The sequence below is a fragment of the Primulina tabacum genome, chromosome 11 (assembly GCF_025594145.1).
Source record: "Primulina tabacum isolate GXHZ01 chromosome 11, ASM2559414v2, whole genome shotgun sequence".
Taxonomy (NCBI): Eukaryota; Viridiplantae; Streptophyta; class Magnoliopsida; order Lamiales; family Gesneriaceae; genus Primulina; species Primulina tabacum.
Genome location: NC_134560.1, coordinates 4,051,785 through 4,074,361, shown reverse-complemented (window position 1 = coordinate 4,074,361; position 22,577 = coordinate 4,051,785). Strand labels below are relative to the sequence as shown.

At 33.7% G+C, this 22,577-nt stretch overlaps 3 protein-coding genes and 1 long non-coding RNA gene across 7 annotated transcripts; 3 read left to right on the top strand and 1 right to left on the bottom strand.

Annotated features, from left to right (window-relative positions):
* Window positions 1-3,395: 3,395 nt before the first annotated feature.
* On the bottom strand, window positions 3,396-8,654 carry LOC142518433 (protein TPX2-like). Of its 2 annotated transcripts, none has more exons than XM_075621220.1 (21): window positions 8,393-8,654; window positions 7,720-7,802; window positions 7,532-7,627; window positions 7,398-7,462; window positions 7,254-7,303; window positions 7,002-7,161; window positions 6,816-6,912; window positions 6,592-6,711; window positions 6,395-6,505; window positions 6,116-6,295; window positions 5,976-6,038; window positions 5,803-5,886; window positions 5,559-5,714; window positions 5,353-5,484; window positions 5,189-5,272; window positions 4,968-5,087; window positions 4,716-4,882; window positions 4,500-4,608; window positions 4,358-4,417; window positions 4,183-4,277; window positions 3,396-4,094 (listed from the first exon to the last, which is right to left on the bottom strand). In XM_075621220.1, the coding sequence occupies exons 1-21, from the start codon at window positions 8,553-8,555 to the stop codon at window positions 3,968-3,970; spliced, it is 2,322 nt and encodes a 773-aa protein (XP_075477335.1). In that variant the 5' UTR covers window positions 8,556-8,654; the 3' UTR covers window positions 3,396-3,967. The 2 variants fall into 2 exon arrangements, with proteins under 2 accessions (XP_075477335.1, XP_075477336.1); XM_075621221.1 differs by having other exon boundaries at window positions 7,398-7,456.
* LOC142518434 (uncharacterized) lies at window positions 6,071-6,721 on the top strand. The gene is made up of 2 exons (XR_012813549.1): window positions 6,071-6,251; window positions 6,324-6,721. It is a non-coding gene; the product is annotated as an uncharacterized LOC142518434 (long non-coding RNA).
* A 1,682-nt stretch (window positions 8,655-10,336) lies between the features above and the next one.
* On the top strand, window positions 10,337-11,770 carry LOC142518815 (zinc finger CCCH domain-containing protein 61-like). The gene has a single exon (XM_075621632.1). The coding sequence runs from the start codon at window positions 10,409-10,411 to the stop codon at window positions 11,543-11,545; it is 1,137 nt and encodes a 378-aa protein (XP_075477747.1). The 5' UTR covers window positions 10,337-10,408; the 3' UTR covers window positions 11,546-11,770.
* Window positions 11,771-16,907: 5,137 nt separating this feature from the next.
* On the top strand, window positions 16,908-20,551 carry LOC142517672 (prohibitin-1, mitochondrial-like). 3 transcript variants are annotated; one of them, XR_012813356.1, is made up of 7 exons: window positions 16,908-17,032; window positions 17,340-17,527; window positions 18,194-18,310; window positions 18,961-19,131; window positions 19,541-19,753; window positions 20,020-20,297; window positions 20,348-20,551. XR_012813356.1 is itself a non-coding variant. In XM_075620041.1 (7 exons), exons 3-7 carry the CDS (start codon window positions 17,351-17,353, stop codon window positions 20,197-20,199), a joined length of 858 nt encoding a protein of 285 aa, XP_075476156.1. In that variant the 5' UTR covers window positions 16,924-17,032; window positions 17,142-17,230; window positions 17,340-17,350; the 3' UTR covers window positions 20,200-20,551. The 3 variants fall into 3 exon arrangements, 2 of the variants coding, with proteins under 2 accessions (XP_075476155.1, XP_075476156.1); XM_075620041.1 differs by adding an exon at window positions 17,142-17,230 and having other exon boundaries at window positions 16,924-17,032; window positions 20,020-20,551; XM_075620040.1 differs by having other exon boundaries at window positions 20,020-20,551.
* Window positions 20,552-22,577: the final 2,026 nt, after the last annotated feature.

The window sequence follows — 22,577 nt, the reverse complement described above, 5'->3', positions numbered from 1 at the left end:
GAAACGTGAGAAATTTTGATGGAGTTTAGTGAATATGTTTTTTTCTCAAATAATCTTATTCACAATTCGAGACATATAGGGTATAATAATTTTTAAAAATTTAGTTTACGTTAATGTGGTTCTATATTATAAAAAATAAAAAAATTGAGCTATTGTGTAAAATTATATGAATTTCATCCATTTTATTAGTCTACATAAATACCAATCAATTTATATAATAAATAAAAATATATTTTACTTGATGATATATAGTTGTGTTGGAACAATCAATAATCTTATTTATATTTATGATAATTCTCAAAGCACGTGATTGTGTGTTTGATTTATATTTATAATAATTCCTACCTACCAATCAATGTAGAGTTTTTAAATTAGGGGTTGTTTGGTACGGTATAACGAAAATTTTCGTTGATATCGTGTATCGTACCGAAAAATTCAATACAATAAAATAATATACCGAAAATTAGGTATACTGAAATTGCGGAATAATATAAATATTGTTCATATAAAAATTTCGGTATCAGTATATTACCGTCAAAATATCGAAATTATTAATGAAAAAGAAAAGTTGTGCGATACAGAAAATATTATAGCTAAAGCCCGATATATACATTATAAGAATTTTGTTTGAGATATTATACCAAAATATATCGATACCGATAAAAGTAATTTCACTACAATATAATATGATATTGTATCAATATTTTTTATATATCTAAAATTTTGATATTTTCATTATTTATCGATATGGTATATCCGAAATTTTCGATATTTTTTCCATCTCTAGATTAAACTGAAACATGATGGGTTGAACAAGCTATAAGAAAAGCTATTTTACTATCTTCTCCGGATTTAACCCATTTTTTTAAAAGGAAAAAAAAAAGGGAATTTTTTGTCACTCATGTTAACTCGTACATAAGAAATTTTTTATACGAATATATATTGTACCAAAGTAAGTTAGAGTCTATGTTGTATCGATTAATTTTCACAATGTGCAATTATTATCATAGAATAAATTATTGTCATCATTGGATTAGCGATGGGATTTGCCAATTGGTCAAATAGGAAATCGTCAAATGGAAGTGGCATTGGATTCTAACATCGTCATTATCAGTTTTTAATGACATGATAATCGGTAGCCATAGTCTTTTGATCAACTCATCCTCTCTCAATTAAATTACATAAACTAACCACAAAATAAAATCGGATATTTTGTTAGTTAACACCGATTAATTCTGAAAATCCTAGCTATCCTTAGCATTATATTGGAAAATATCATTGTTATTACTAAAACAAACATGAAACATATGTTTGCATATTCGTCCATATGTCAGGTCTGATATGTAATTTTTTTGAAATAATTGTTGGAGATTTAAATGATAGATATGCAAACATAATAATTTATATGATGTTTTATATCTCTATGAATCTATGAACTTTTGCTTGTATTATATTATTATTTGGTGAATGTATCTAAACTGATAACATTCGAAATTATATAAGATCATTTATCAAATATATCTTCTTGGCTCTCTCTCATGGATAATATTATATACGTGATGAACAAAAATTTGTGTCAGACGGTTTCATTATTCATATTTTATGATAAGATATCTTATTTAGGTCATTCGTGCGAAAATATTACTTTGTAAATATAGATAGGATGATGTGTTTGTTATATTTTGAGGCCTCGCAGAGAAGCTGAAGGAAGCGATATTAGGAAGCGGTACTAGTGATTTCGCACTTTTGTTAATTGTTTATTAAAATGGATTTACGTTTCACTATGGTTTTAGAATTTGTTCGTTCTGTGATTCTATTGACCTGATTTTTTTTTTCTTTTTTGAATTAGAGTGTCTGTGCCTTATTCAGGTCCATGAGCAGGTTTCAGTATGTGGTTCCTTCGCAATTGTTTAATAAATTTTGAGTTTTCAGAAAAATTACTCCAAAGATTCGATTTTTTTCATTTGTTTGTCCATGTTGGATGCTCCTGTGCTCTTCAAGCTCGCCGAAATTTGACGTATTCCTATTATGGTCAATCCCATTTGATATTAGTTGGTCTTAAAATTAGACTTTGCATTTGACATTGGATAAAAAAATTACAGAATAAGTTGGATTTGATATCTTGGGCGGAAAGCCTGAAACTGATGAGTTGTGGCCCTAGGATAAAATGTGAGAGAATCAATGGTACTCTGCTGGATTGAACCTTATGTTGTCTGAAGAATGGGACGACGACACTCTATAATCTCTCTTTTCGGCTGTAGTATCACATCTATAAATAAATTGCCCCGACTTTATTTTTCAGCATTTGGAGCAAGGCATCAATGAATAATGATATATAGTGAGGTTAAGGTTGTTTCTTTCAGGGTACACGTCGAGCTAAGGACTGAAATTCTCTACTTTATGGATCAGAAAATGAATGTTTATATTTGGGACATGGATGACACCCTTATGTTGCTCAAATCTTTACTGGATGTAACATATGCTGAGGCTTTTAATGGTATAAAGAATGTGCAAAATGGTGTAGACATCGGCAAAATGTGGGAAACTCATATTCTGAAAGTAGCAAGTAAGGTTTTCTTTTTCTTTTTCATGTCATTTGCTCTTATGTGTTCCCAGAATTTTGCTGATATATTGTAGTCATTTAGGTTGGAATATGTTGTAGTCATACCGTGCAATAGCTTAGGAGTATAGAAAGGCACTATCAATTACCTGTAATAGCAGCATTTTTTTTCCTGATTCAGTTATTGTGTATGGCTTAAATTCGGGGTGATAAACTTGATAGATTGCCATGTCATTGTTCTCAATAACACTAGCATGTTTAATTGATGATCATATGAATCTAAGAACTTTAATTTTTCTGACTGGTTGACATAAAGATTTACGAGCAATTTTTAATGCAGCATCTGTCACGCTCTGGGACGGGGGTTGGTTGACACCGGCATTGTTCTCAAATTTACATTCGACAACAACAAGCCTCAGAGTACAGAATTCAGAAACCAGTCTTTTATTCATAATACGAAATAAATCAATTGTTTGTTACAACTCGGATACTGATGTTTTATAGCGGAAATGTAAAACCAGACACATCATTGCCTTAACAGATACAGCGGAATTAACATAACATAACATAAACTGAAAACAATAATCTTCTTCACCAGCCCCAGAACTGGATCTGCTCTTTCTCCTCTAATATTTCTTCCTCGTTCTTATCTGAGATGAGTTTAGTGGGTGAGTGATATGGTTGTCACTCAGCAAGCAGGGGCGGGAATAACTCCCAGTTTTCGAAACCATTTTCAACAAAAAATTAGCTTCTGCTGGAATTTTTAGATTATGCTGAAATTTGCTAGCTGCTGCTACTGCTGGAATTTCAGGTTCTCACAGCATCACAATTATGTCAACCTTTATTTAAAATATTTTAGCAAAAATTTTATCCAACTAGATTTGTCTTTTGTTGCAAACTGACAATAATTGTGCTTTCATGTGAATCCTATTTTACATTACATACTGGTGAGGACAATGAATAATGGGACAGGAAGCACATGAGATGAGAATATGGAGTGGCCACGCTGTCCTGTGATATGAGAAATCGTAGTCATAAAAATGGGTTGAAGTACAATATGTGATCCAAGAACGAATCCAGGCCTCATTTTTTAAATCTTTTCCCATTTTCTGTGGAATCATGTAGACGACACAGTTGTAATTTTTTGCTGGAAGTATATTTAATTTTTAGATCTTTAATTTACCTCTCCCAAGTTTGAAAATTATCTTTGATTATCCCTTCCAGAAGCACAGAAGCAGATAACAACCAAACATAAGTTTCTTCATTGCTTCAAAATAGCTAACACCATCAAATTTTCAAATGTTTTACAAACATAGGAATGACAAATATTTAATATTCATAACAGTTTCTGAGTTTCAAGAGTTTCTGAGGTTCAAGGGTTCTTGAACACTTCCCACAACCATTACCTCATCTCATGTAAGAGGCAGCTGCACTGGTGGCTGTCGCTGGTGCTGGAAAAACGACTCTTCGCTTCTCGGTTGTACGAGCTATATGCATTCTAGGAGACTTGGCCTTTGTTACTACTTTAGAAGACCTGTTTTCAATTTGTACAAAAAACTAATATTAGGAAACAGTTCCCCATGAGATAAACACCATTGACAATATTGCTATTCAGGACATACTTCTGTGGTAAGAAGGGATTATCAAAATTAGGCACCGGTCTTGCATGAGGAACTAATGTCCTTCGCAACTGTTTCAAGGCCTTCTCCTCCTCCATCTGATAGAATTGAGATTATAAAATAAAATGATAAAAATAAGCTATAGAGGTTAAATAAGTGAGCGAGTTATGCTGCTCACCATCCTTTCAGATTCTGCTTCTTCCCTATAGCGCTTGTAAGTCGCTTCTTTCTCCTTAATCTGGGAGGAAACGTACGTCACTTAGTTAGGATTTTGAATCCACTAATTTTTGTTTACAGTTAATATCTCATGAATCAAGAACCTTTTTGTCAAATTCTGCTCTCTCTGCAGCTCGGTGATTAATTTGCAGATTAAAAACTTGGACTTCTGTGAGGGGCTTCCGTTGTATCTCTGGAACTGGAATCGGATCCCTGTTATATTATTTGATCCCGAAGAATAAATTAAAATGATCATGCATACTTATCATATTTGGAAATATGAAAAAAAAACTGCCCCTAGCTCATATATATATTCATACTCTTTTAATATTGGCTGAGCCTTAAATATTCTCATCTGAGCTTCATCCATCTCAGTTCTCCTCCTTTCTTCCATTTCCCTCCGCATTTCCTCTTCATGCTTTAATAAGCTTTCTAATCGAAAAGGTTCTGGTTTTGTACATGGCTTTGGCTCTGGTTTTGGTGGAATCTGCACAAGAAAGATAGTAGAATGCACAATGTATGTCAGTCTATCAACAAATTTTGAAATTGTGGACATGATAACCTTAACATACCTCAGGATAATCAGTAGTGTAAGGATATGGAATGGCTTTCGGAATCCTAGCCCTCTCCTCTTCCAACTGTTTCTGCATGAGTTCTTCAGTTCTCTTCTTCTCTTTCTCCGCCCCTCTTTCCTGTTATGCAGGAACGAAAAATCAATATAAATAAAAATAAATGTGCTGAAAACCAGTCAGCCTGGTAAAACTCCGTCAATATGATGAAAGAATATTCATACCTCTGTGTGGAGATGGAATGGATCTAGTGTCGTATTTCTAGGAAGCTTCTCCTGATGTGGCAGCGGCTCTGAAACTAACGAAAGCTGAAAAATATGGAGAAAAAGTTACGCATGATGAGATAAACATGGTAAAAATCCAGTATCATTGAGTGACGAAATGTTACCTTATCAAATAGATCTACGACAGCGGTAGGAGGTGGGATTCTTTTATCAATGGCAAAGTGAAATTCTTGAGGTATGGTAACCGGTTTCTTGGTGTTGCTCAACAGACCTATCTCTCCCTTACTTTCTAGTATCTGCAAGCACATAGAAAATGGTAAAGGAACAGGTTTTGCCAGATGATTTTCATCAGAAGGTGTTAGTAATCTACCTTTCTATTCAAAGGTCTCGCCTTAAACTGCGGAACTTTTTTAAGTTCTTCTTCCTCTAGTTCTATGGAAGATTTGACCCTCGGAGGACGTGCTCGTAGATAAGTCTGAAGAAGGGGTGATTTTGGTGCTGTAAGTTGTGGCTTCCATTCATTGTTCTGCAATGAACAAAAAAATATGTTGAATTCTTTCATTAAACTTTTAATAATAAATATCTTGATGATGCTTGCAGATATTCGCAAGTACCTGTTCCTGTGTTGGTTCTATGGAGGCCACAGTAGATGTTTCTGCCTTCTGATTGGCCCTTGACATTGTCTCCAAATGGAATTCCTGTGCAAAGGAAGACGATATTTTTTGTTATTTGCAACTAATAATGCTCAAAGTTCGATCTTTTATTTGCTAGTTAGTGGCTTATTTACCTTGAATTGAGGAGGTTGGGGTGCACTTTTTTGTATTGCTGTTATAGTCGGAGCCTCGAGAATCTTCGTATAATAAGTAAAATAATTAAGTATGGTGAAAATTCCTCGGTTCTTTGAAATCTTATAAAGTTAACACGTACTTTTTTGTTCAGAGGGAGAGCCTTAAACTTGGGAATTTTAGCCATCATCTCTTCCTCCAATTCCGCTGAACTTTTAATTTTAGTACAACGAACCCGTTGAGATGTTTCAAATTCAGGTGTCTTTGGCCTTGTTAATGTAAGCTTCAATTTCCTCTGTTGTACTGTTCCCGTGGCATTGCCCTGAATAATTCAGTGATTGACAATACAGGTTATTGTGCATCCACGGTGATGAATTAAAGAAGTAAAACTTCTCAGAAGCGAAAAAGAAGACATAGTTACCTGTGAAACAGAACTGCTGCGAGGCAAGGTAATCTCTCTGGTGCTTGATTGGAACTTATTCATCATTTCCGCCATAGATACAAATGGAACTGCTGGTTCTCGAACATACATCTTCACAATAAACACAAATCAATGTTTTATTTTATGTTCGGAGAAAGTTTATGAGAATAACAGCACTAAATTTTGCGAAAGCCTACCCGTCTGTCCTCTTTACAAGTTTTTGCAGCATTTGAAAGGCGTAAATTGGTGGAACTACTGCTTATGGTACCCAATCTCGTTTTGTGAGGCAAGTTGGCAGGTTTATTGATTGTTTGAATCTAAGAAAAAGAGAGAGGATTTAAAACAGATATTACCAAAGAAAGCACAATAGAACGCGAAAAAATATATGGAGAACAAAGTTTCTGTTAAAAATGATATCCACCTGCCGAGATTGTCCTCCTTCCAGCTTTTGCTTCTTTATGGCTGGGTAATCATGGGCAAAGTTTGGAGTTCCAACATTGTTCTTCGCATTATTTTCCCTGATGAAATATGAGTCGGGCCTTGAGTTGACACATGAAAAATCATGAAGTATGGAGAGTGTAGGTATCCAAAATATACAAAGATCAACCTTTTAACAGTAGCCCGTTTAATGCTTTTGACTTGTGAGTTTTGCAACTGATACTTTGATTTCATTGCTGAAGGATTTTTAAGTAAGCTAGCTATCTTTCTGGCTGAATGCAAACTCTTGTTTTCAATCTTTTTTGATGGTGCCGGAGTTATTTGCGTTCCTAACATAACGAACAATTTAGTTTTAGATACAAAGTGAACAAAATATGAACTAGCATTGAACATTCATGAATGAAACTGGGATGATGATGACCTTGGACATCTGCAGGGACAGCAGAAGAGGCTTCATTGCCTGCTACTTGGCTGAAATCACGAGCAGTAATTTTTAGATTAGCCAAGGAAAAAGTTACACTTCTTCAATAGGTCCAAGTATTAGCAATATTCAAGAAATAGATACCTTTCATTTTCTTGACTGCAAGTGCCTTTATTATCAGATATCTTCTCGATTTCTGAATTCTGCATCTAAGACCAAATGAAATGAAACTCGAGTTCTAAACAACGGTTCGTCCAGAATATTTGTACAAAATATACCTTAATTTCAGCTGGAGCAACCTCTTCTTTGGCTTCAGTTGAAACGAGATCTGCCCGCGGTTCTGAATTTGATGCTGATTCTGATGTCTCCGTTACCTGTAACAAGCAGGCGATATTTTGTTCATCCACCTTTTTAGCCATTGAAAAATGATATCCTAGTTGTCATAATAAGCTATTGATAACTTCACCTCGTTCGGTTGTTCATCTTCATCAAACTTGCATAGTATCTGAGTTTGAACTGATCTGATAGCTTTGATTCTTGGATTAAATGCTGCAAACCATATATAGATAAACATGAATCCCCAATTCAAACACGGCTAAACATAATATGGGAAACCACCAAAAGGCATTTATCTTTCATCAACTTTGGCACTTAAACAAATGTCCTGTTCCAGGACAAACATATTCCTGATTTGGTAATCGCATTATGACCCATATCAGTTTACATGATTTTGATGTAGCAGATCAAACGTATTGAAATATAAATGTCGAGCTCGACATCTCGTTCTAAATGAAAAGAGCATACAACTTGGTAAATTAGTTTTATTTGAGATTATTCTGTCCAATTAAAATTAAGACTATCTATAGTAAAATGATCGGAAGAAACGAAAGTGGGAAATTAAAGAACGAGACGGAATTCTCTTCGCCAATAGATAAGAATAACTATAAAATCCATGTACTTGTTCCAAATTCAAGACCCAATTCCAAATTTATGATTAAGAAATACATGCCCACATGCTATTGCAATAATCTCGAAGAAACTCAAGTCCCGCTTTCAAGATTCGAGATTAATAGCAAAGCAAAGAATCGCAAAAGCAAATTGATTTTAAAAACAAGAAGCGTAGTAAGTTAATTACGTACGGGAAGGGGCATAGGAGCGGGCATTCTCAAACCAGAGCTCCGCCTTACGAATCTCCTCGTTGGTCTCCTCGCGTAAGAAGTCGTAGAACCGTGGCGCCGAGAATTCATACACATTATCGATAGCGAACGGATTCATCGACAGTGACTCCTCCAACACCGCCATTCACGCTACGGAGTCGATCTTATTTGGTATTTTGGGAATTAATTTGATAATACAGAAAGAAAATTGGAGAGAAACGAGAGAAAAATGGTAGATCAGGAGGTCCCAACTATTGATATTGTGTAGAGTTTGAGAGATGGAATAACGTTCGGATTTTGGCCAACGGTCGAAATTTTTAAAATGAAGAGATGGACCAAGTGTACCGTTACATATGTATGTAGGTTGGATAATACGGCGCCGTATCATAATAATGTATTTTTGGGGGTGGTATTTGTGTTAAAAAAGTTGTCATAATCGTACATTCGTACTTAGACGTGAGGTTACCTTTTTAAATTTTCATTATCGTTATTATAGATTTATAATTACTATCATTAACAAATATAAAAATTATTACTACATAAAAATTCTTATGAAATCGTCTTACAGTCAATTACAGTCAATTTTATAAGGTGAATCTCATATTCGACACAATCCATGAAAAAATATTTATTCTACATGTAGACCAGATTAACCCGTCTTACAAAAATGAGATGGTTCACAAGAGACATACTTTTATTATTATTTCTTTAATTTCAGTTATTTTGTCGCACAAATCACAATCTGCAGTGCAATGGAGCTTTCCGAAAAAGTTTTAAAATTTATAAAATATTTGAAATAATCGTAAAATTCTTTGAAAGATTAATGAGGTGCAAAATTAAACTAATAAATATCTATATATATATATATATATATATATATATATATATAAAAGCAAACTACTAAATTTTCATAAGATTATCTTAGAAATAATTGTTATAAAATATATTGTACTATTTATGTGATGACGACAAAACCTCCACCGAGAAAATAATATTATAAACCAGAAAACTAATGCAATTAATTAAAATAGATAGCACAAATTATAAATCAAGTGAATCTATCTTTATTAATTATTTAATAAAAATCAATTTTGAAGGAATATAACATATTTTTACCCTTATTTTCTATTTTCCATCATAAATTAGTTAAAAAAAAAAAACTTGCTTTTCAACATCTAAGATTTATATTAAAATTGTAGTTTAAAATTGTAATCTAGATTCGATTAAGATCTTCATATATATTAATTCACATAAAATTTAGATATTTGTAAATGGAGATTTCATAAATCTGAGTTAGGGTTGGGAAATTTTTATTGCTAAATTTTTTTATATTGGAGATGAATAAAATAGGGTTCACTTTGACTTTTGGACTTTGAAAATTGGATGAAAGATACATCTATAATATTATAGACGATAAATCACTATACATAAATAATATAATAATATAATTATTATCATTTGTAGGACTTAATCCAAACGTTATATAATATATAATCATAATTCCTCCCAAACATCTTAGAAGCGATTTCACGTAATACATAGTGCTAAAACGTAGTTATAGCTAGGGCCTGACAAATTTGATAATCGTAAGAAAATTATTTGGAATATTTTTTTTAGAAAAACAACACAAAAATGAATCCCATATATTTTTTAAAAAAATTTTAGAAGGCTCCCGTAGGGTTCATCAGCGTCGGCGTGAAAGAGAACAAAAGAGAGGGTTGGTGCTTGCATGTAAGAGTGTAATATCGAGGTGCCACATACATCCCTTCGCATGCAAAGCACCACTAGTGCTGGGCAGCCACGCATCCTTCCGCCCATACCTTACGCCATCCTCGTCATTCTCCGTAGCTGTCTCTATCTTGTTCATATATGTATATATATGTGTATATCATCACCCTTATTTCCACACCATTTCATAAAATCTTTGCACCCTTTTCTGCTAACATTTCTTTTTATTACTTTTATTATGTACTTAATTTTCTAGAAAATAATTTAATTATGGGCAGCACTACTGTTTGTGATGAGCATCAACACAAGTTCCACCACTCTCACCTACCCTACCCCAACAAGAAATCCCTCCGAGAAATCGACATCCCACCTCGCAAGCTCCTCAACCGACGTTCCGCCGCCGCACATACGCCGATGTCTGACATGTTCTCGGACTCCCCCAAGGCGGAGGATGTGCTCTCGAAGTTCTTGCCTTGCAACAATGTAGACGAGGATGATTCTGATCCTTATTCATCTGATCAGTTCAGAATCTACGAATTTAAGGTTAGAAAGTGCACTCGGAGCCGTAGCCACGACTGGACGGATTGCCCTTTTGCTCATCCGGGCGAAAAGGCCCGGAGAAGGGATCCGAGAAGGTTCCATTATTCTGGAACTGTGTGCTCTGAATTTCGAAAGGGATTTTGCAACAAAGGCGATAACTGCGAATTCTCACATGGGGTTTTTGAATGTTGGCTTCACCCATCTCGCTACCGAACCGAGGCATGCAAAGATGGGAAGAATTGCAAGCGAAAGGTATGTTTTTTTGCTCATTCAACCAAGCAGCTTCGCATGTCGCCGGATCCATCTTCTCCACCGCCCATGACTTCTCCGATGTCGGAGAAAGTGTACCGGAGTCTAAATCATTGCTGTTTCTGCCACGCTTCACCCACTTCTCCTTTAATGGGCATGTCTCATTTATCGCCGCCGATTTCACCACCGCTCTCCCCTCCCGTGAACTCGCCGGAGTTTTCAAGGTTATCAAGCATGGAATCTTGTGGATTCCCTGAACTCAACAACGGCGGGATTACTTACAAACATGAATTAACCGAATTGATGCGTTCTATGGAATCCATCCGTATGAACGAAGCTCCAATTTCTCATTCTGCAACACTCCTTAGTACCGCTACTAGGAGGAATCTTCCATGGTTGGATGTGAATAATTCCAACGTCGAGGTAGAGCAACCTCAGTTTATGTTGTCTCCTTCAACCCCAAGCCCTGGAACAAGCAAAATCTTCACTGGAGAGAACAAGTTCTTTCACGGGAATTTTTCTGGAAGGAATTTGATGGAGGATTACAACAACAGGTACAACAATGAAAGCAATCTGGGAGGGCCGGATCTTGGGTGGGTCAATGATCTCCTCACCTAAATTAATTTGAAGGCTGGTTCCAAGAATATGGATGGAGATTTGAAAAAAGAAAAATTTTTGCTTCGATTTTTTTTTGGGTAAATTGTGGGATTTTAATACGAGTCATTAGTCTATTTAATTCGAGTCAGTTAAGTATATATAGACTTGTTTAAGGTATGTATGTTAGGACTTGGGAGGTATTGTGAATTGATGATTGTAAAGTTTTGTTTTATGGTGAATATTGAATATTAATGAACTTGAATTCTAATTTGAATAAGTTGTTAGTTTTTTAGACTGTTTATCCATGTTATTGGTATAACATTACTTGTATTTACAGTAATAATTACTATTATTATTTTTATTAAGTAATATTTTTTTAAAAATAAATAGAATATTCGTTTTACAAAATTGATGAGAAAGACCTATTTAGTTTGAAGTTTTTTTTAATGAAACAAAATTTATTAAAAAGGTAAAAAGTTATTGGATATAAATACATTGGGCATATCTAGGAATACGGAAATCAGAAACCAAATACAAGTCAAAGCTCCAAAATTCGAATTATAATACTACTAATGCATAAATTATGACAACTACGACAACTCATAAGCAATGTTAATGGCTTCAGGTACACAACGAAAGGTGTGTATTTTTATCTTCTTGATGGTATCTTCGAGATTGACTTTTAACTTTTTCAAACACAACTTTGTTGTGCAGATTCTACACGTGATAGACCGTTGTTATCATGGTCGTGAGTCCCGATCACAATTTTTCCTCTTAGCTATTCAAGGAGTATACGCAAAAGATCTCTGATGAACAGTGCCTTTTAACTTTTTTAAACGCAACTTTGTTGTGCAGATTCTACACGTGATAGACCGTTGTTATCATGGTCGTGAGTCCCAATCTAGTGATCGCGGAATTACCTCTGTAACGACTCCGAAATGCTCTTAGGATAGCTGTCGGTGATCCCATCAATTTCTTCATATCAAGCCATTGACGAATATTGTCCCAAATGGTTTTATTAACTCCACACTCAAAGAACAGATGAGCTACCGATTCTTCTTGAGTCTTGCATAGCACGCACTTCTTATCAACAATAAAACCCAATCTGTCTCTAGTTACGGTGTGCAAATAACCAGAGCAAGAACCGATGTTTGGGGGGTAAAAAAGTTCTAGACAGCAGGGGTTTCCACGGCCAGTTACCCTTTGTCTCTACAAAAAATTCATACGCTCGAGCAAGGCCCCCTTTGTTGCCAAACCAACGCTGTAAATGCGACTTAGCATCTTCTACCGTACCAATCCTACGAATCAATTCATCCCAAATGTCTAATATTTGTTTAATGAGTGGTGACTCGTCTTTGTACCAGCTCCAGTGATATACCTTCCAAAACAACTATAAATTTGATTAACCCACCGAATTCAAAGACTCTCTTTCCCCAATTGAATTTTCCATAAGGTCTTAGCAATCAACGCACAATTCCAAGCTTTCGAATTCTTTAGCCCAAGCCCTCCCTCCGATAACGGTTTGCACAATATGTTCCAAGCAATATGAGGGTGCTTAGTTCGACATTTTTGCACGGCGGAATGTGTGGCTTCTGTTCTCTTCAAATTCATCGGTTACTCGTTTTGGTGGAGTCCGCAGGTGTCGAGGTAGGCGGGACTGTCGCCTTTGGAAATTTAATTTTAGATGAGATTAAAATTTCATGTTCAAATTTGAGAGTATATTAGGAACGATCTAAAGCGTTGTTAAAAATTCAATAATTTGGCATGTTTTTATAACAATAGAAAAAAAAAATTTGAAACTGTATATATAAGGCATGGCCGGTGGTTCGAGATTATTTGAGCTTTTTCACATTTTGTAGTAATTATTTTAATAATTTAAAAAATAAAATAAAGATGAAAGAGTTTATGAAACTAGAATATCGCCAACATAAAATTGTGCATAGGTGTGACCTGCATAAAAAATTTAAAAAAAAAAAATTAGTCACACCGTCTAGACTTGATATACATGTAAGACCATTATAATCATAGACTTGATATGCAAAACAATGATTAAATCATAATTTATATTAATATTTATCTATTTGAAGTTCAAAATTAAAATTCTATCTGCAAAAATGTAATTAAAAAATAAGTTATAGGTTTCAATCAAAATTGAAAGACAAACTAAATTTAAAGTATAAACAATTGAAGTGAAAACTGATATTGAGCTGTTTCAATAATTAAATATATTTAATTTGCTCGAACACCAAAAGAATATGTCTGTTTATTTGTTTTTCAACACTTCAATTGGTACATCACTCTTAAAATTTATGTCAAAGCAATTTGAAAAATGATGAAAGCAATTTGAAAAATGATACTATTCAAAATTTATATCAAAACAAACAAAGAATGATGAAACAAGTGCAAATGATACATGTAGAAGCAAATTTTCAATTTTCGAAAAAAAAAACCATCATTTAGCAAGACATGATAATTGGTTAAAAAGAATACAAGCTATTTGTCAGGGCGTTATTTGTATTGATCAGACGTGATTTGATACTTCTCCTTGATACTTTCCATCGACGTGATACGGTAAATTATTAACTTCTCCCAAACTGTTTTAGTTATTTATTATTTCTTATATTCACCTTAAATAGTAAAAAAAGCCCGAGATTATTTGACATCAAATTCTTAAATTTGGTATCAAAGTCTTATATTGGATATAAGGTTTCAGATTTAAAAATCAATTGTAACAAACACAAAATCCTATGAAAAATTCTCAAATGTCAAACTTTTGATATTGCGTCGCTTGATCTAATCAGTTAAGTGGTCCATAAAAAAGTGACTACATATGTTAACAAGTAATAATGTCTCAAATAAGTGCACTATTTGCTGTAACGAGTATAGAGAATAAATGTGTGTTTTAACCAATTATTAGATTTTTTGACTTAATGATAAACTTTTCAACTTTAACAAAAAAATTTCAAATCATATTTATTATTGTATTACTTAGAAAACAAATGAGTATTGCAAGGTGGCATGGTGATGAAATATGGGGAGGAAAGGTGGCAACCATGCACAAAGAGAACCAAAAGTTATTCAATGATATTGTCTGCTTGCGGCACGAATTAATTAATTAATAATCCCTGTCATCATCAGGGATGGGCAGCATGGCATATCTAAACCAGAGCTGAAAATCCAAATCAAGAAAAAACTTTAAATAAAATCAACCATCGTCCAAATTCCTTATTTTTTTTTATACAATCGAAATTATTATGATTTAGATATGGTATTATGTAATTCAAAAACGAACCGATTGTGTAAATAGTACTCTAAAAAAGAAATATTTATGTATATTTAAATTATCAATAACTAATATAATGTGAATGATTAAAATATAAATTATTGTATTTCTATTGTTATAATTTTTACTTATTAAATGTGTATAATTAACTATAACTTTATTAAAAATGATTATATATATATTGTGACATAACCAACAAATCTACAACATTAAAATTTAAATGATCTATTACAAAAAGTTAAAATGTAATAAGAAAACTCAGTTATAACATAAAACCGAACTAGATCGCAATTAAATGGTTTAATCATCGGATTAGACATTTAAAAAATAGTAAAACGAAGAGTCAAACTATATTTACATAAAATCGAAGCAGATCAGCCGTGCCCTCAATTATAGAGATTAAAATTCGTGAAATTCTCCGAAAATTTATAGATAGACGATGTTCACATTTTTTGGGTAGACTCTAGGTTACAAGTCCAATGATATAGTTCTTTACAATTTTTATTGAACAATTATTGACTTGAACATCAGAATGTTTTCGTCGAACATTCACTGTCCATTGACACCAATCACTCTACTTTGTGATGTGATACTCTCTAAATTAATTTTTTGAACTCGTTCGAGTATTAACCAATCACCCAAAACTCCATGGATCACTACTCGGATTTCCCCGTAATATCAATTTTTGTCTACATAAAAATGTTCAAATTAATTAGAAAATCTTACAATTCAATTATATTTATAAATTACGAAATTGGATAGAGTTCTAAAACTATGATGAAGAATTTGTGAATCCTGTTGATGCTTCGAGTACGTACGTCAATCCGGATGGTTTACAAGAACAAAAGCTACAGATGAATTCAAAAAAAAAAAAAAAAAAAAACTAACTTTTTATTGTCTCTCTTAATTAAGAGTAGGTCTTTGTAAAACGTTCTCACGAATCTTTATTTGTAAGACGGATCAACACTACCGATATTCACAATAAAAGTAATACTCTAAGGGTTAACACTATCGATATTCACAAAAAAAGTAATACTCTAAGCATAAAAAGTAATATTTTTTTCATGGATGACCCAAATAAGATATTCGTCTAACAAAATACGATCCGTGAGACCGTCTGACACAAATTTTTGCTCTTAATTAATATTTGATTAGGTTACAACTGACTATTTTTAATGAATTAAAATTAGAATATAAAATAACTATGAATTCTTGATTGTTTGGCGAGACTTTGACCTAAGGATTATGGCTGAGACTAATATTGCAACTGGAACAATGTCGTCCTTGTGTTAAAAAATTAATTAATTGTTTAATTTACATTTTTAAGAAAATAGAAGCAGCCACCATTGTCATTTGTTCAACAAAGAATCAACAGTCAACCGGGAAAAAATATATAATCGATGGTCCTAGACTTTTGAAAGGTTCCGTGCGAAAAAAACAAAAATTGGATCCTTTTCATTCATGTAAAAATTAAGTTTTAAGATTTATAAAAATAAAAAAAATTATATTTCACACGGTTAATAATCAATATCATTACATCTAAAAAAAAGTAAAAGACCTTCTATTATAATTCATTATGGAAATTAATTTCTGAATAGATTGGTATTGTTGTGTAATTGCTAGAAGTCTCAGGTCAAAGGCTTGTTGAACCGAGTTTAAGTAGTTTTTGTAATATTGTACTAATCAAATCTTCTAATAAAATCTTTTTGAAATCGGAAAAATGAAATGTGTAGAAAATTTGTTATCGAACTTTCATGAACAAAATCTAAACTCTATTATTTTTAGTCATTTGCTTATCTGATCCGATCTTTTGTGTATATTTTTATACGCTTTGTGTATTGTATTAACTTTTATGCTAAGAGTATTATTTTTTATTTTGAATATCGGTAGGATTGATCCATCACACGGATAAAGATTCGTGAAACCGTCTCACAAGAGACCTACTTTGAAATAAAAAAGTCTATACTAATGAGAGAATGATCACTCTCATTCTTCATTTTTTATATTTATAAAATATTTTTCTTATTTAAATTAACTAGTTTAAAACATATTTTTAAAATAATAAAAATAATATCAATAATAATATTTGTTCTCGAAATACCTACAGGTAAACCCTTCCACCTTGTCCAAGTGACCTGCCCACTAAAACCCTGGTTTTGTAGCTTTTTCTTCGTTTCCCCATTTCTGTCAAACATACTTCTCTATTCACCGTTCCAGCTCTCGAGGTACGCAAATTTCTTTATACGTTTCTGTCTGTCTAAACTCATTATTTATTTGCATTCGATTCAAGTTCGTTAATATTGCTTTTATTTTTAAATTGATTTTTTTTTTGAGGGGATTTGGTGAGAGTGCGAATAAGTTCTGATTTTAGTGAAATTATATGAGCCTTCTGAGTTTCTGCATCATCTCATTTTGCGATTGAGGTGTAGTTGGCTGATTCAATGAGATATGATCTTCATTTTCATTATAATAATATGTTAGATTCAGTATCCGATATTTGAGTGAATAATTGTGCATTTTCTATAAATGCAGGGGTTTACGATATGAATTTGAACAATGTCAAGGTACCGAAGATGCCTGGTGGAGGTGCAGCATCTGCTGTGATCAAACTTGGGATTGTTGCTGGGCTTGGTATCTATGGAGTCGCTAACAGTCTCTACAATGTTGATGGAGGGCACCGTGCCATTGTCTTCAACCGTATTGTTGGTGTCAAAGATAAGGTTTAGCCGTTTAGCCTTGCCTTTATCTAGAGGATTATATTATATGTTGCATATCTAAACCTTATCTGTATCTGTAAAATTGTCGTTGACAAGTTCAAATGTCCTCTGGAAAGGGATTGTTCTATCTTATATCTATGGAAAATATATGGGACTTTGGAAGAAAAGATTATGTCCAGTTTATGCCTTCTGTTAGTAGTTTTACTCCTTATGTTACATATTCTTCGATTGACACTTCTCCACCATGAACTCAAAGCTCTGAAAGAAATTGAATATCTATTACACAGCAATGTACGGAATATTGTTGGTGGCCATGTTGGGTCATGCAGTTGATCAAGTATTATCAATAATCATACAGTTTGAAGCTTGACATGCTTTTCCTGCAAAATGAATTGCTGAAACTCAGATGAAAACTACTATCTTCTTCAACGTTTCCACACTTTATTTTGCATCGATTAATAAGAACATGTCTTACATCGGAGGCTCATCATGCTCCCATATATACTTCTTCAAAGTTTGTAACTTCGTATTTCATACTGCTGTCATCAACCACCCAAGGTCCTAACTCTATTACAATAAGTTACCATATCTTAAATATTTTTTTAAAATCTTTATTCTATGAGATGTCTTGATATGTTGTATATTTTTTCTTATACGCTCAACGTGCAGGTGTATCCAGAAGGGACACATTTGATGATCCCATGGTTTGAAAGGCCAACTATTTATGATGTTCGGGCACGCCCACATCTGGTGGAGAGCACTTCAGGCAGTCGCGACCTTCAGATGGTGACCTCTCTGTCTCTCTCTCAAACACACACACGTCACACACACACACGCGCGCGCGCGCGCACACACACACACACGCACGCACACTCCTACCCCCAAACCCGCATTCATGATATCATACGCGGTAGGGCCGGAAATCGCTGAATGATCTTGGATGGATTTGATGTTCACTGTCTGGTTTGAAATAATTGTCTTATTTACTGTTGCCATCTTTTTTGAATTGTAGTTCAAGGAACATAGAAAGTCGTTTCCATAAATCACTTTGGTTTAGTTTTCGTGGATGTACTTTTCTGAAGCTGTTCTATTCTGTTGAAGTACCAACCATTTTTCTATTGATCTTCTGAGCAAACTTTTGTTTTATTTGATAGTTTACTATAATCTAAAAAAACACCATGTTTCCGCATTCTGGTTGCCTTATGTACCTGCTTTCAGCTAAATTGCTTGATTTATTATTAATCGACATTGAACAAACTTCTATTAATATCTTTTTGGGAAGTTCTTTTTAGCTTCATGGTTTGTTATGTTGCGGAAAAGAACCTTTACTTAACCAACAGATGATATTTTCACCCCTCCACCTGATGATATTTTTGGTGCCGCCTTGGTGGGGAGTCCTGAATTACAACATTTAATCAACTGTTTGACTGTTTCAGGTAAAAATTGGTCTTCGGGTTCTTACTCGCCCTGTGCCAGACCAGTTACCCACTATTTATAGAACCCTTGGTGAAAACTACAATGAGCGAGTCCTGCCTTCAATTATTCACGAGACACTGAAAACTGTGGTTGCTCAATATAATGCTAGCCAGCTTATCACACAGAGAGAGGTAAATGGCTAGGCTAGGGATATTTGTTCTTTTTTTTTCCTTTCTTCTAGTGGAGAATGGCTGCATTATGCGGTTGTTACATTATGTTAACAGTTGATTGACCCGTGCTTTCCCATTTTTAGAATTGAATATTCTCAGGATTTGTGATTTGTTTGCGAAACATTTTTTTGTATTTTACTTATGATGAATATAAACACTTGTTTCTTGATAAATAGAGACTGCAACTAGGATCTGATGAGACCCTATGGTCCAAGTTTGAATGTACTCAAAAAGTTTAGCATATTCTCCTTTCATAATTGGCTTGCATGCACATTGAGGTTATGATATTATATACATTGAGGTTATGATATCATATGCAAATTCTTGATTACATGGAATTAGAAATTGACAGTAATTTTATTGTATGTAGAACGTGAGTAGGGAAATACGGAAAATACTGACAGAAAGAGCTGCTTATTTCAACATCACACTGGACGATGTCTCCATTACAAGCCTGACATTTGGAAAGGAGTTCACTGCTGCAATTGAAGCCAAACAAGTAGCTGCACAAGAGGCTGAGAGGGCCAAGTTCGTAGTTGAAAAGGCCGAGCAAGACAAACAAAGTGCTATTATTAGAGCACAGGTAAAGATAAATCCACCATACATCGTTTTTTGTGAACACTTATTCAAGATCGGGATGTTGCATTTTCCTATTACATTAAAAAAATGAAATGTGCAACTACATCTATTCCTTTTTATGCTTCTCCTGTCGTATCCTATAGTACTATGAGGTCAAGCTGGAGCTTTCTCGAGAGCAATTTTGTCCATTGCAATTTTTTTTTCAATAATTTTCTTCTTGAACTTGGGAAATTTCAATTGATCATTGCAAAATTCTCATTCGATTACCAGGGAGAGGCTAAGAGTGCCGAGCTGATCGGTCAAGCTATTGCCAACTATTCAGCTTTTTTAACGCTCAGGAGAATCGAAGCTTCTAAAGATATTTCGCATACTGTTGCAGCTTCAGGCAACAAGGTGTATTTGAAAGCTGATGAGCTGCTGCTGAACCTTCATGATCTGAGCAGAACATGAAAGGAAGTAAGTGGACGAGGTGGATAAAAGCTCTCTGTTTGCTATCGAATTAAGATTTTCCGCATAACTCAGCAGTTAAATGAACAGAAGTCACTCTGGTTAGAGTTGGTATCATTTGACTGAACTCCATATAGTCTCATATTATGAGATTCATCAGTTACATCGTTCTAAACTGTGTCACAATGTCTTAGATCTTAACTATGGGGGCACGTCATCTTTTGACATACATACTATTTAATTTTTTGCTCATACTCTGCCAGACAAAATTTGATGGTCTTGAATGTGTTCTGGCTCATCATCCCAATTGGATAGTTTACATATCATGTCTGAAAAAGTATTCAAGTTTTATTTCGCGTGTGATTAATGTGTAGATCGTTCTATATATGTGAAATGTATTCGGAACATCTGAATCCATCTTAACTGTCTTCCCTCACCCTAGAATCTAGAATACACAAAATACTGCACCTGCAAACTCTATAATATTTGTAACTGTTAAAGCACTAATACTTTATATGGTATAGTTGTTTTGAGACCTATGTTGATTGTCGGTTGAGTTTTTTGTCCTATCATGACTGGATGGACCTGACTTCATAAAATTTGTTGGGCACTTTATTTCGATTTGATAGAAGCAAATATGATATCAAATTTTAATTATTATATTAAATATATATTTAACTTAATATCTTTGATCAATCCTTTCTTTTCTTTTCAAAAAATAGTTTAACAAATATATTCCCAAGAAATTGTACACTAGCCTAGGCTTCATTCATCTTCAAGTATAGTTGGTGGCAAATTTAGCGGAAGGTGGACCTCTGTTTTTGAACTTTTGAATCCCTTTTGGGCTACAAATAACAGTGCATTCCTTATCATTTTTTCATGTCCCTGTTTTCTAAGTCACTCGACCACTTTAAAATGACGGGAAAGAACACAGTTCAAAAGATGGAGTATAATTTTATTTTTTTATCATATCTTGAGTTTTGGTTCACGAGTTTTCAAAGTTTGGTTTTGAAGCATTAACTTGATTTTTTATTTTAAATTTCAGTCCTATTTCATCAAAATGCTACGTGACACCGAAAAATACTGACACAATATCGATAAATACTGACACAACATCGAAACTTATTTATTAGTCGAATGCTATGTTATCAACTGTACCAAAATAATCGAAAATTACAATTTAGTATATCAAATACCAAATTTTGAAAACTTATTGGATCAAAACTCAAACTTAATTTTTTTTTATTTTCTCTAATGTTATTTACAATAATAGTTCTAATTTCGTTTGACGATTCCTGTCTCTCTTTTTCAAAATTAATACAATTTAATTCTTCCGTATCATGAGATCAAATTTCTCATAATCATTTGTTTTATAATTGCAGAAGAAACTTGTGTAATAATCTTCCTTGATCGGATTTCCTGCATGTAAAGAGAGATAATGTGACTCCTAGGTTAGAGATATGGATGGAGCTTTTATTAATTTTACAAATTGAGCAAGTGAAACTTTACTTTATAAAGATGAAAGGAACTTTAATCATAATAATAGTTTTCACTAGATTTGAATCAATGATTGCAGTATGATTTGTGTTACTTAGCAAACCAACCAATGCAATAATTTGTAAACCACATTAGTCAAGTAAATCATATTGTGCAATCTAGAGTACGCTTACGAAAAGACTGACGTTTATGTTTTCACGAAGAAAATGGAGGAATTGGTTTCTTGATTTATTCTCGAATTTAGTGAGAATATTGTAATTTATCAATGTATAAATGCTCAACTTCCAATGATTGAAATGTTTGGTTTGGAATTGATGATGAAAAGCTAGAAAATTATGATTTATTTCATTCTACTCATGTGGGCATTGTCCCATGATAGGATGGATGGCCAAGATTTACTCATGCATATATAGGACCCACTTTTTTTTTTTGAAATTGTATGTGTGGTAGTGCCCACATAGGTAGGATCTCATTAACCGTGAATTATACTTCGTACATTTAAACAAAATAAGAAAGAAATGACTTCATCTTGATATAAAATTGCCTTTGTATCAATAATCCTCGTTACTTAACAGAATGTGTGTAAAGGTGAAGTCTTTAGCTGTTTCCTACGACAGATTGGGAATTTTGTTCATTTCTCTGTGCTGTCTTTATTGTTCATGGTAGGAGCTTGACTGGAAAATTTCCTACTATTTAAAGCCATGATATGATGTCTGCCGACTGAATTAAAACGGCCGATTCTACAGTTTTCATGTCACTGTCTGCCCGTTCAGATCTCTAACCTGGTACGTGTAAATTTGGGAGACTTGATCATCTAGTTTTTGTCATGTCCCGAGGCCGGGGTTAGTCGACACCGACGTTGTCTCACAATCACATAATTACAA